General features: G+C 46.6%; 1 protein-coding gene across 3 annotated transcripts in view; it reads right to left on the bottom strand.

The window, feature by feature from the left end:
* LOC121917412 (protein SSXT) overlaps positions 1 to 3508 on the bottom strand; it is a 44616-nt gene extending 41108 nt beyond the window's left edge. For all 3 annotated transcript variants that reach the window (XM_042443351.1, XM_042443352.1, XM_042443353.1), the window contains exon 1: positions 3333 to 3508. In XM_042443351.1, the coding sequence (XP_042299285.1) occupies positions 3333 to 3401 (69 nt within the window). In that variant the 5' untranslated portion in view covers positions 3402 to 3508. The remainder of the gene's footprint in view (positions 1 to 3332) is intronic.
* Between the last annotated feature and the right edge of the window lie 9198 nt (positions 3509 to 12706).

Raw genomic sequence — 12706 nt, 5'->3', positions numbered from 1 at the left:
TCTTACCCACCTGTCCCCATGGATTGAGACAAGGAACAACAACAGACCAACAAATACATAACGTCAGTTAAAAATACAACTTCAGTTAAAAACACACGTCAATTACAAGAACAGACAAGATACAAACATTAAAAATAATCCACATTTAAAATTCATGTTAAAATTTACAATTTAAAATCATTTGGATGAGTTTGCTGGAAGAGACTGGTCTTTAATACTGTTTTAAATTTGGATAGCTTATTCAGCTGTTGAATCTCTTCCAGCAGGTTGTTCCAGTCTCTGGGCGGCTGAAGAAAAAAACAGTTGTCAGCCTTGTCCTGGCTGAATGGAGTAAATGTCCCCCAGAGGACCTGAGTGTCCTCTTTTCATAGGAAAACCCTAGGAAATCAGTGCTTACATAAATCCCATTGATGCAGTAGGCTTACTTTAGGTTGGACTAGCAATTTGATTCATGCTAGTGGGCCTAAATACCCTAAAGGCACCAAAACCCATCTGATCTTGGAAGCTAAACAAGGTCAGCCCTGCTTAATGCTTGGATGGGAGACTGCCAAGGAATGCCAGGTGCTGTGAGCTATATTTTAGAACAGGGGTAGGCAACCTGCGGCCCGCGGGCCGGATGTGGCCTGGCGAGGCCTTGGGACCGGCCCTAGCCTGGTCCTGCCGCCGATTGCCGCCAGGGCCTTTGGCCTCTCGTGCGCAGGGGCAAGGGGGGCAATTGTCTATAGACGCCTCAGAAACATGCATTTATATTAACATTTTTTAAAAAAATTAGCAAATTTTTTTGCGTGTCCTCCCCTTTTTTAAAAAAAAAAGTGTCCACCATTTGAAAATGTTGTCCTACATTTGTCCCGGTTTATTTATTTATTTAAATTCTTTTAAAATTCTTTAATTATTTATTTTTTTGGCTTCGGCCCCCCAGTTGTCTGAGGGACAGCAACCCGGCCCCCGGCTCAAAAAGGTTGCCTACCCCTGTTTTAGAAGAAGGAACTGGCAAAACTAACTCCAACTATCCCATGCCTGAGGAAATCCTATGAAATTCATGGGTTGCCATAAGTGGACAGGCAAAGTGAAAGCACACACACCCATGCAACATGCGGCTTGATGGTATCCATGTCTCCTGCAAAGTAAATCTGCTGCTTTCAAGGGGGCACACACAAGGCTATTTAACTCCCTTTAAGTCGACACTGAGTTGTGGCAACCCTATGGATGAGACATCTCCAAAACCTTTGTCCTTGACTGCTCTGCTCAAGTCCTACAGACTGATGCCCATGACCTCCATGACTGAGCCTATCCACCTGGCAAGTGGTCTTCCTCTCTTTCTGCTGTCTTCTACCTTTCCTAGCCTTATTGTCGGTTCTAATGAGTTGTGTTTTCTCATAATGTGGACAAAGTACAAAAGCCTCAGTTTGATCATCTTGGCTTCCTGAAAGGTTTCAGGCTTGATCTGGACCCATTTGTTTGACTTTCTGACTATTCACAGTATCCTCAGACACTTACCCAGCACCACATCTCAAGCAAACTTATTTTCTTCCTATTCACTTTCTTCACTGTCCAGCTCACACATCCATACATGAAGCTGGGGAACACAATACTGTAGCTTGAACAATTCTGACTTTAGTGCTCAGTTGTCTATCTTTACACTTTAAGATCTTGTCTAGTTCTTTCATAGCAGGCTTCCCCATTCCTAATCTGATTTCTTGACTACAGTCTTCCCTCTGATCAATGTTTGATCCAAGGTATGGAAAATCTTTAACTATTTCAAATTCTTCATTGCCTAGGTTGAACTTATGTAGATCCTCTGTGGTCCTTATTTTTTGTTTTCTTTATGTTCAGCATTCAGTGTACTTTGGCTGTGACCTTCCTTAGTAATTTCCTTAGTAACAGTAATAGTACTACCTTCCTTAGTGATAGTAATAGCTTCCTTAGTAATAGTACTGTATATACTCATGTATAAGTCTGGAAATTTTAGTCAAAAAATTGACCCCAAAAAACTAGGTCGACTTATCCATGGGTCAATGTAAGTACTATACCTTACCTCTTATCAAAAAATGAACCATTCCCTTCTCTTAGTACAGTGGCAAAAGGCATAAGTTTAGTCCTTCCTGGAAGAAACTAAATGAAGCATCACCCTTCTGTTTTTTTCCACTGCGGTGCCACTTCTGGCCATTTTGAATGTCTGGGTGGGAAAACAACAGTGTGCTTCCCCCCCCCTTTAATCCTTTGCATCTTTTGTTACGTGCCCCTAATGTATAATATCTTATACGTGTGTTATATAAAAATCCATAACTTTGGGCCCAAAACCTGCTCTCAACTTAGGCATGAGGTTGACTTATAGTTAAGCATATGCGATAATTTCCAAGTCTGCGATGTTTTCCGCTAGTGGCGCGGTGTCGTCCGCATACCTTAAGATTGCCGATGTTCCTTCCTTTAACTACACTCATCCCTCCATATTCGTGGCTTTGATATTTGCGGCTTTGATTATTCACGGATTTGACTAACATGTTCTCTCTAGGAATATCTAGGGCCTCCACTGCAACTCTATGATCAACATTTAACTAAAGGTTGCACTGAAAAGACCATTCCTAGAGAGAATACTGGACATTTGTAGCTCCTTCAACGCAATTCTATGGTCAGCGTCTGTCATTGACCACAGTTGCACTGGAGGACCTAGATTCCTAGAGAGGTGTCTTCTCGGGTAAAACATGGGGTTTTGTTATTTGCAGTTTTTTCCCATATTCACGGGGGTCCTGTGCCCCTGACCCTAGTGAATATGGAGGGACAAGTGTGTACAGTATTTCTATTTCCTCACTGAAGGTATGAACTTGTGTATATATATATATGTGTGTGTGTGTGTGTGTGTTTTAATGTCGACATCTTTACAAAGACATAATATTTAAAAAAGGGGGGGAACCCTGTACAAACACAACAACGTTATAAAACAAACCACCAACACAACATAAAATAACGTTTGAAATAACACAGAGAACTTGTATATTTGTTGTATATGCCTTTACTCTTCAGGGTCTTGCCTATTGAGAATGGGAGTGGAGGGAACAAAGGAGGAGGGCACTAGCACAGCTAGCAGGGTTTGTACCTTCCTCCCCAGGTCCCTCTGCATTCACACTGGAGAAATAACCCGGTTTGGAAGCGCTTTAACTCTTTGTCTGGCTCTTTGCTATGGAATTCTGGGAGTTGGAGTTTGTTGTGGGGCCCACAACAAACTCCAACTCCCAGAATTCCATAGCAAACCAAACCGGGTTATTTCTCCAGTGTGAATGCAGCCTAGGCTAGAGATGGCCCTCCCCAGCCCTCCTAGGCCCCTCTCAGCCCACCTTCTGGATAGCAGCCGGCGTTATCTCGCCCTTCCCCCGCTGCCTGGGGGCGGCGAAGGCCACCGACATCTTGAAAAAGGTCTGGGGCTCCCGCCTTCTGCCCTCCTTCCAGAAACAGAACCTCTTCGCAGGAGGCCAAAGAAGGACTGGCGAAGAGTTGGAGGAGGAAGCGGAGGCCCGTTGGGAGGAACCATTCCCGCTTCTCGGGGGGGGGGCTAAATTATGGATGGCCTCAAGACGCCGCGAACTGAGGCCAGACCCTGAGGTGTTACTCCGCCGCGTTTTGTCTTCCCGAATGTAACGGGCATTTGTTTCTCTTGGGCTGAGGAACTGAGAAACTGGTTCTAACGGCTGCGCTTCCTCCCCCCCTTTTGGTGTGATAATGGTACGGTCCTACTACCCGACCTCCTTCGAGCTCTGAAAGGGAGACAACAAACGTTGCTGCCTCAGTCAGAGGAAGAGAGGGAAGGAGGCGGGTGTTGTCTTCTTGTCCTCCTCTTGTTTATCCAACCCACTTCCCTCGTTGAAAGACACCTCCTTTTTGTCAAGTCTGCACTGCAGACATAATAAAGCAGTTTGACACCGCTTTTGTGTTTGACTTAGTAGATCCAAAACACACTGCAGAAATAATCCAGTTTGAAACCGCTTTAACTGCCCTGGCTCACTGCTGGGGAATCCTTGGGAATTGTAGTTTTGTGGCACCAGAGCTCGCTCTCTCTCTCTCTTTTACAGAGAAGGCTAAAATGTCTCACAAAACTACACTTCCCAGAATTTCCCTAGCACTGAGTCAGGGCAGTTCAAAGCGGTCTCAAACTGAACTATTTCTGCAGTGTGTTTTGGACCTTATTCCACAATTGTTGTTGTTGTTGTTTTATCATGTGTTTACTGAATCCAAAGATATAGCTGTGTACAATCAGTCTGTAGAGAGATCTTGTGGCACCTTTGAGACTGAAAGAAGTTGGCAGCATGAGCTTTCCTAGACTTTAAGGCCTGTTACAGACTGCCAAAATAAAGCTGCTTTGGGTCTCTTTGGAGGTATGCTATTTAAATGATGCATGGGTCCTAAGAGTCCGGAGGTCGCACCAAAGCCACACTCCATTCCTAAGCACTAGAGTGCAGCTTTTGGTGCAGCTTCCGGATTCTTAAGAAGCATGCATCATTTAAATAGCACACCTCCAAAGAGACCCGAAGCAGCTTTATTTTGGCAGTCTGTAACAGGCCTAAGTCTATTTCCTCAATCCAAATGCATCTGAGGAAGTAGACCAAAGTCTAGGAAACCTCCTGCTGCCAACTCCTTTCTTTCAGTGAGTTTTAAAGGTGCTTCAGAATCTGGGGAAGTAGACTTAAGTTAGGAAAACTCTGCTGTTAACTAAAAAATATACAGCAATGCCATAAGCCCCCTCTGAACAAATCTTGCTAAGAAAACCCCATGATAGGGTTTTATGGCCTTGGGGTCGCCGTAAGTCTGAAACGACCACCGGCACTGCAGAAATAAGCTAGACTCGTGGCTCAATGCTGTGGAATTCTGGGATTTGTAGTGGCACCAGAGCTCCCTGCCAATACAAATAGAAATCCCAGAATTCCATAACATTGAACCATGACAAAGCGGTGTCAATCTGGATTATTTCTTATGTACAGGTTGATGTTGTTGTGTGCCTTCAGATCATTTCTGACTTATGGGGACGCTAATGCAACCCTGTCATGGGTGTTTTTTTAGCAATATTTATTCAGAAGGGGGTTGCCATGGCCATCCTCTGAGGATGAGAGAGTGTGACTTGCCCAGGGTCACCTAGTGGGTTTCTATGGGTAAGCTGGGATTCGAACCGTAGTCTCTAGAGCCATAGTCCAGCACTCAAACCACTATGCCACGCTTTCAGTTAATGTTTACTGTATTCTTGAAGCGACAATGAGGTTGTTTTCTTAACTGAAACAATTTTAAAAAATGCCTCCTGGCCACTTGAAAGACTGAGGCCTTTTATTTGGTACAACTTTCCAGTTTTTTAAACACACACAAGCACACACACAAAGCCTTGCGTGCCAAAGCAGGCATGCCGCAGAGCCGTATGTCAGACCAAATTAGGGTTGCCCAGTTTTCTTTTGGAGGGCTTCCCGTACCATCCATTGCCGCTTTCCAAGGCAGCGACTCAAGGCTTCCCATTGGTATAGCTGTGCTGGGACAAACTGTTATCTGCTGAACTGCCTGTACTACAGCTTAGGTTGCCAACTTTTTTCTCACAGGAGTCCTGTGAGGTTCAAAAACAGGAAATTAACCAGTGAAGCTTTATCTAGCATGGAAATAGAGTTATGAGGAGTTGTTAAAAGGCACCGGGACAAGAAATGTGATTTGATTTAATTTGTTTTTAATGCCACTTATTCATAGATGGGGTTCCATTGATTTCCTATTTAAGATTCAATCAGGTTGATGTCTACAGTATTCTGCTAAATACTATTAGTGTTTCCTAGCATTGAGCCAGGGCAGTTAAAGTTATCCCAGAGTCAATGTGAAGGCAATGGCAATGCAGGGGCAATCATAGGGTTTCAAGTTTGTTTATCACACAATGCCAAACACAATCAGGAGCCATCCTAAACACAATCGGGGGTCATTCCAGTGTTAGGTAAATTCAGGAGAAAAGAGGATTTACCTATCCCTGGCATGACCCTGGAATGACCCCCGATTGTGTTTAAGATGGCTCCTGATTGAAACCCCATGATTGCCCCTGCACTGCCTTCACATTGACCCTAGGATAACTTCAAATTTTGCTCGTGTGATAAGGGCCATAGGTTTGAAACATACTGTGGAAATAATCCAGTTTGAGACCACTTTAACTGCCCTGGCTCAATGCTAGGAAGTTCTAGGAAATGTAGTTTTGTGAGACATTTAGCCTTCTCTGTCAGAGAGCTCTGGTGCTACAATAAACTACAATCTCCAAGATTCCCTAGCACTGAGCCAGGGCAGTTAAACCAGTCTCAAACTGGATTATTTCTGCAGTGCGTTTAGGACTTTGTGATGAACCAAGCAAGTCATTTTACTACCAGTGACAAGAAATCCAAATGATATCCCCTGGAAGGGACAGAGAATACACAATAAACCAAAGAATTATCAGCTATTTACCTAACAGAGGGCCACACAGCAATGTCAACAACTGAGACACAATGTAAGATAAATTCAGAGTGAAAAAGAGTCTTTTTTAGTTTCTAACACTTTGACACCTAATCAAATCTGAGGGGCAAGAGAGTGACCTGAGTTTCTTAATACTGGGCAGAAAAATGCTGATAACAATCTCACAAAAAAAGAATGGCATTCTGCTCTAGCTGATACTACTACAGTGGACCCTCCACTGATCTATTATTCTTTGGCAATAGTATAGATTTAAAGATGAGTATCTGTAATTTGGAATGGTACCTTCAGTTGTACAATGCTACCTCCATATGTGCTGGGGTTAGGGTCACTGGACCCCTGTAACAGTGGGAAAACTGCAAATAATAATAATAATAATAATCACTATTTCTTAACCCAAGACAACATCCCTCTGGGAATCTCTAGATCCTCCAGGGCAACTCTATGGTCATTTGTAAAGTCGAAGGCTTTCATGGCCGGCATCCATAGTTTTTTTGTAGGTTTTTCAGGCTATGTGGCCATGTTCTAGAAGCGGTTCTTCCTGACGTTTCGCCAGCATCTGTCTGTGCTTCCCTACAAAGTAAACAGCAACTGCCTCCAGAAACCTTTACTGAACTTGTGTGAAGAGCAAAAAGAAAAGATAAACTTGCCTTACTAGCACACTGGGCATGTTAAAAAGCATCAGTTTATAAGACTGGCTACCAAAACAACAATCATAAGAAAATGGAACAATAGAATCATAGAGTTAGAAGAGGTCACAAGGGCCTTCCAGTCCAACCTTCTGTCATGCAGGAATACACAGCTTGGCTGCACTTTGGAAAAAGCCTTCAAGCAATCCCTTTAAGGTTTCAGATGTTTTCATTTATTTCTACAACACTTTCGTGACTTAGTTCTTTCATGCACTCCAGGATATTGTTAGCATTGAATGAAAAGTCTGCTGAAACATGTTGAATGGTTCTTTTTTGTAGTTTGGAACCTATCCCCGTTCTTTCCATGTTACTTTTGCCTCTGATATCAAATGTTCTGTTAAAGAATTGCAAAGTCTAGAAACACATCTAATTTATTAATTGAGGTATGGGCTTCATCTACACCTCACAAATTACACCACTTTCACTGTCATGGCTCAATGCTGTGGACTTCTAGGATTTGTAGTTTGTTGTGGCACCAGAGCTTTCTGATAGACAAGGCTAAATATCTCAGAAAACTACAAATTCCAGATTTTTGTAGCTTTGAGCCATGGCAGTTAAAGTGGTGTCAAACTGCATGATTTCTGCAGGGCAGATACTTGTATTCACCCATTATCTCCTGCTAATATTGCACTGCAAACTACTGTACTTCAGAATAGAGTTTTTCATCTTGATGTATATTGATTATTTAGTAGTTATCTTTCTTTCTTGTCTGGATGAAAATCTTATCAATAAATTTCTCTAATTCCAAGACTGTGGTTTTGGACAGAGCTAACACAAAGCACAAATGGGTTTTAAACCAATATGTCATAGAACAATCCCATTTGTTTACCATGTATATTTGACTATAAGTCAACCTCATGTATAAGTTGGGGGCAGGTTTTGGGGCCAAAATTATGAATTTTGATATGACCCATGGATAAGTCGAGGGTGAAACCTAAGGGCATGTAACAAAGGATGAAACAAAGGAAAGCAATGCCAAAGAACATACAAAATTCCAGCAGACGTAACTGCTTGTGTTCACCCTAAAGGCTGCATGGATGAGAGAATAAAGAGGGGTCAGTGCTTCCAGGACAGATTACATGCTTGCCTTTTACCAGAGGGTGGTTTCTTTTTTATATATGAAAGTTAAAGTACAATACTTACATTGACCCATGGATAAGTCAACTTTTTTTAAATCAAATTTTTGACAAAAAATTCTAGACTTATACATGAGTATATACAGTAGGTATTTGCAAGCTGTCTTCAGCAGGTCTCTTTTATGGAAATACAACAGGGATGTGGTGAACCTAATGAGATTATTGCACAGCCATGTTTGCCTGAGCAGTGCATGGGATGGGATTGGGCCGGAACAGGGAAGAACGAGTGACATCGCATATAAAATTGCTACTGCGCTGACACTCAACCATTGCCTGTCCCCCAGCTGTGCTTCTCTCTGAGATTTTGGTAGTACAGAAGTTTTCTGTACTACCAAAATTGGTTGGTAGAGCCAATTTCCTGTTCTGTCCTGATCCTGTCCCGTTCATGGCTTGGGCAAAAATAGCTGTGAGATAATCTCCTAAGAGAAAACTGTAGGAGCACTGATGTAGTTTTACTGCAATAAGTAAGGACAGTTGATTGAACCCACACTAAACATTCTTAGCAGTAAAATTCAAATGTTTTATGGCATTGAAAGTTCAAGGTTTGATATTACTACTATCAAGTTTTTGCAAATAATACAGAATGAATTCTTCCAAAAACTTTTCTTTCTCCCATCTGGAATGCCTGCAGCTTTTTGTGTGTGCAGAATCTGGTTGACCATCAATTAAGCAGATTGTGTTCAGTTTAGGTACTTTAAGCAAATTGCCACTCTATCAAATGAATGTCTTCCAGCACTACTTAGCGGAAGAGCAAAATGAGTACTGGACGCCAAGCTTCTACCATTTCTCCTTCCCTGAACCGAACTTCTTCTTGGGTATGGTTAAGAGGAATTAAAGGACTGGCTTTTTTGGATAAATCATGGTCTCTCCTTGAATTCTTTCCTGTTTTCCTTTCTTTTTTCTCTCTTTGAAAACAAGTTTTAGAGGCTAGTTATGTGACTAACTTGTATGCCAGCTTCTACACGTAATGCTTTCACTCGAAGTGCAGTTTCAAGCTATGCCAACTGCCGTTCTAGCTGGCTCTGCTGCTCAGCTGTGAGGGGCTGTGCCTGTGAGAGAGGCATTTCTTAAGGCTGCTAGCTGTAAAGCCACAAACCACACAGGACTCTGCTGCTCAGCTGTGGGGGGCTGTGCCTTGAGAGAGGCATTTCTTAAGCCTGCTTGCAGGTAAAAGCCACAAATCACCACCCCGGACTCTGCTGCTCAGCTGTGAGGGGGCTGTGCCTGTGAGAGAGGCCTTTCTTAGGCCTGCTGCAGGTAAAAGCCACAAACCACCAGGACTCTGCTGCTCAGCTGTGAGGGGCTGTGCCTGTGAGAGAGGCATTTCTTAAGGCCCTCTGCCTCTCGCCCAAGGGACCACCGACGCCGACGCCGCTGCTGGGCTGTGCCTCGTTGGGCGGCCTCCTCCCGGTGGTTTCGAAGGTGCGCATCTGCGCACCGCCCCGGGAGTGCCGCCGCGGACTGGGGAACTCCGCGGCGGGGGACCCCGCTTGAGACTCTGGGCTCGGCCTGGCTTTGGCGATTGGCGGCCAGGTGCGAGAGGGCCCTTAAGACTGCTGGGGGAAAGTTGGGAGGAGCCCGCTGGTGAGAGCAGCGGGTACAAAAGCCGGGAAACCGGCCCTCCCGGACACGCCCCCCTCTGCCTCCTCGCCCAAGGGACCACCGACGCCGCCGCCGCTGCTGGGACTGTGCCTCGTTGGGCGGCCTCCTCCGGTGGTTTTGAAGATGCGCATCTGCGCCCCGCCCCGGGAGTGCGCCCGCGGACTGGGGAACTCCGACGATGCGCTCCTGCGCACTGCGCAGTCTCAACGGGTATAGGAGGCTAGAATAGCCTTAGGAGCAGGGGATGCTACAGGGCTAACCTCTGCTCCATTAACAGCCATAGGAGGGTGGGGGAAGGATAGGGATGCGGGGGATGCCTGGCCGGGGATAACACCTTGGTGGGCGGAGCCAATTGAGGTTGTGTGGGGCAGGGGAGGTTGGCGGTGGGAGAAGGGACTTTCGTTCCAGGGGAAGACGGGATAGATGCATCATATCTATCTCGCCTTCCTGTCCCCCTCCCAACCTGAAGGACCTGAGGGTCACTCCAACCGTGCCCAAAAACTGTCGCTGCTCCTGTGCAATGCCCGGTCTATTAATAACAAGACCCACATCCTCCAGGATCTCCTGGAGGACTCTAAGTGTGACCTGGCTTGCATTACCGAGACCTGGCTGGGGCCTGAAGGGATGCTGTGTGGCTCAGGCCCTGCCTGCCGGGTATCGGTGAAGGACCAGCGCAGGTTGGTGGGCGGGGGGGGCTGTGGCCTTGTACCGTAGGAACACCGTGTCCCTCACCCGGAACCACCTCCGACAGACCACCTCTATCGAGTGTATTTACCTGACCCTAAAGGCTAGGGACAGTCTGGGGATTCTGTTAGTGTATCGGCCACCCCGTGCATTAGCGGACTCCCTTAACGAGCTGACACCGCTGGTGCTGAGCTGATGTTGGAGACGCCCAGGCTTCTTGTCCTGGGTGACTCAACATCTCCCTCACGGCCTGCTCTGTTCCGTCTGGGGCGGCTCGGGGAAATTCATGGAGACCATGACGGCCATGGGCCTGTCCCAGCTGATACAGGTCCTACGCATTGTGGCGGGTAATACTCTCGATTTGGTTCTTCTGTTCGGAGGCGGATAATCCGTGGTGGAAATAGCTATATTTCCCCCTTGTCAAGGACGGATCATTTCCTGGTAGGGTGAAAATAGGCCTCTACCCAGATCCCCCCCGGGGGTGGCGACCGTGTTAGAATGGTCCACCCTCGAAGGCTGATGGAACCTGAGAGGTTCCAGAAGCCTTAGAGGAGCTCACAGTTTGGAAATGACGGCGACTCTGTTGATGCCCTCACCGGTATCTGGAATACCGGTCTCTCTGGGGCTATACACCAGAATCGCTCCCAAGCGCCCTCTCAGGCCCCTTCCAACGTAAGCCCTGGTATACGGAAGATCTCCGGGCGAGGAAGCGGGGTCTGCGACGGCTAGAGTACGTTGGCGGAACAACCCTTTGCTCAAACGACCAAGACTCTCCTAGACCGCTGTTAAGGACTACGGAGAGGCAATACGAGCACAAAGAACTCGTTTCTATGGTGCTCGTATTGCGTCCGCGGGTCGCGTCCGGCAGAGTTGTTCAGGGTGGTCAGGGAGCTAACTCAGCTCCCTCCCGCCCTGAACCAGATCCTTGACCTTCTAAGGCCTGCTGTGACGTTGTTTAACGACTTTTTCGTGGATAACTTCTCGTATAAGCGAAGGTCTGAACGCCGACATTATGGCAGAACCTAGGGTAAGACAGTCCAGAGCCTCCGTGGACTGTGTTATACTGGATCAGTTTGAGTCGGGGAGTACCGAGGATGTGGACCAAGATCCTCGGAAGTGTTCGGAGAACAACCTGCTCTCTTGATCCCTGTCCCTCGTGGTTAGCAGCCAGGGGGGACGCGGTAACACTTTTGTTTACGCCGGATAATTAATATCTTTCAGGGATGGGCGATTTCCATCGGATTATTAAATGGCCATGTAAGACGATCCTAAAAAAAGCCTCCCTGACCCCCTGGTTCATAATTTATGGCCTGTTTCGTCTGCTACCATTTTTGGGAAAGGTGATCGAGAGGGCGGTTGCGATCCAGCTTCAGGCGGTCTTGGATGAAACGGATTATCTGGACCCATTTCAACACTGGCTTCCGGGCCGTCATGGGGTTGAGAGGCCAGGTCGCCTTGGTCGTGATCTCCGTCTGGGCATTGACAGGGGAAGCGTGTCCCTGTTGGTGCTCTTGGACATCTCAGCGGCTTTCGATACATAGACCATGGTATCCTTCTGGGGCGCCTGGTGAGGTGGGAATCGGGGGCACTGCGCTCCAGTGGTTCCGCTCCTACCTCTTGGGAGGCCCAGATGGTGCAGCTGGGAGACGTGTGCTCCAGCGAGCGGGCCCTTAAAAAACGGGGTCCCTCAAGGAGCCATTCTGTCTCCATGTATTTAACATTACATGAAACCCGGGAAGATCATCGGAGACAGGGGCGCGGGGTTATCAGTACGCTGATGAACACCCAAATCATTTTCTCTATGTCTCCGACTGATGACAGTGACTGGGGATGGCGTCTTCTCTCTCGTGGCACTGTCTAGAGTCAGTAAGGGCTGGATAGGGAAAACCGACTCAAACTTAATCCAGAGAAAACGGAGGTACTAATGATAGGTTCCCCTGGTCCGGAATGGAGGTCGTTCACCTGTCTGAATGGGGTCACGCTCCCCGTGAAGCTCCGTGCGCAGTCTGGGGGTGCCTTCTTGACTCGTCCCTCACCTGACTGCTCAGGTGAATGCGACGGTCCGGAGTCCTGTTATCAGCTTCGGCATTCGCCCGCTGCGCCCCTACCTGGCCCAGGGGACCTTGAAACTGTTGACACGCTCTG

This window comes from Sceloporus undulatus, unplaced genomic scaffold (assembly GCF_019175285.1).
Source record: "Sceloporus undulatus isolate JIND9_A2432 ecotype Alabama unplaced genomic scaffold, SceUnd_v1.1 scaffold_17, whole genome shotgun sequence".
Taxonomy (NCBI): Eukaryota; Metazoa; Chordata; class Lepidosauria; order Squamata; family Phrynosomatidae; genus Sceloporus; species Sceloporus undulatus.
The sequence above is the reverse complement of the archived record's forward strand: the minus strand, read 5'-3'. Positions and strand labels throughout refer to the sequence as shown.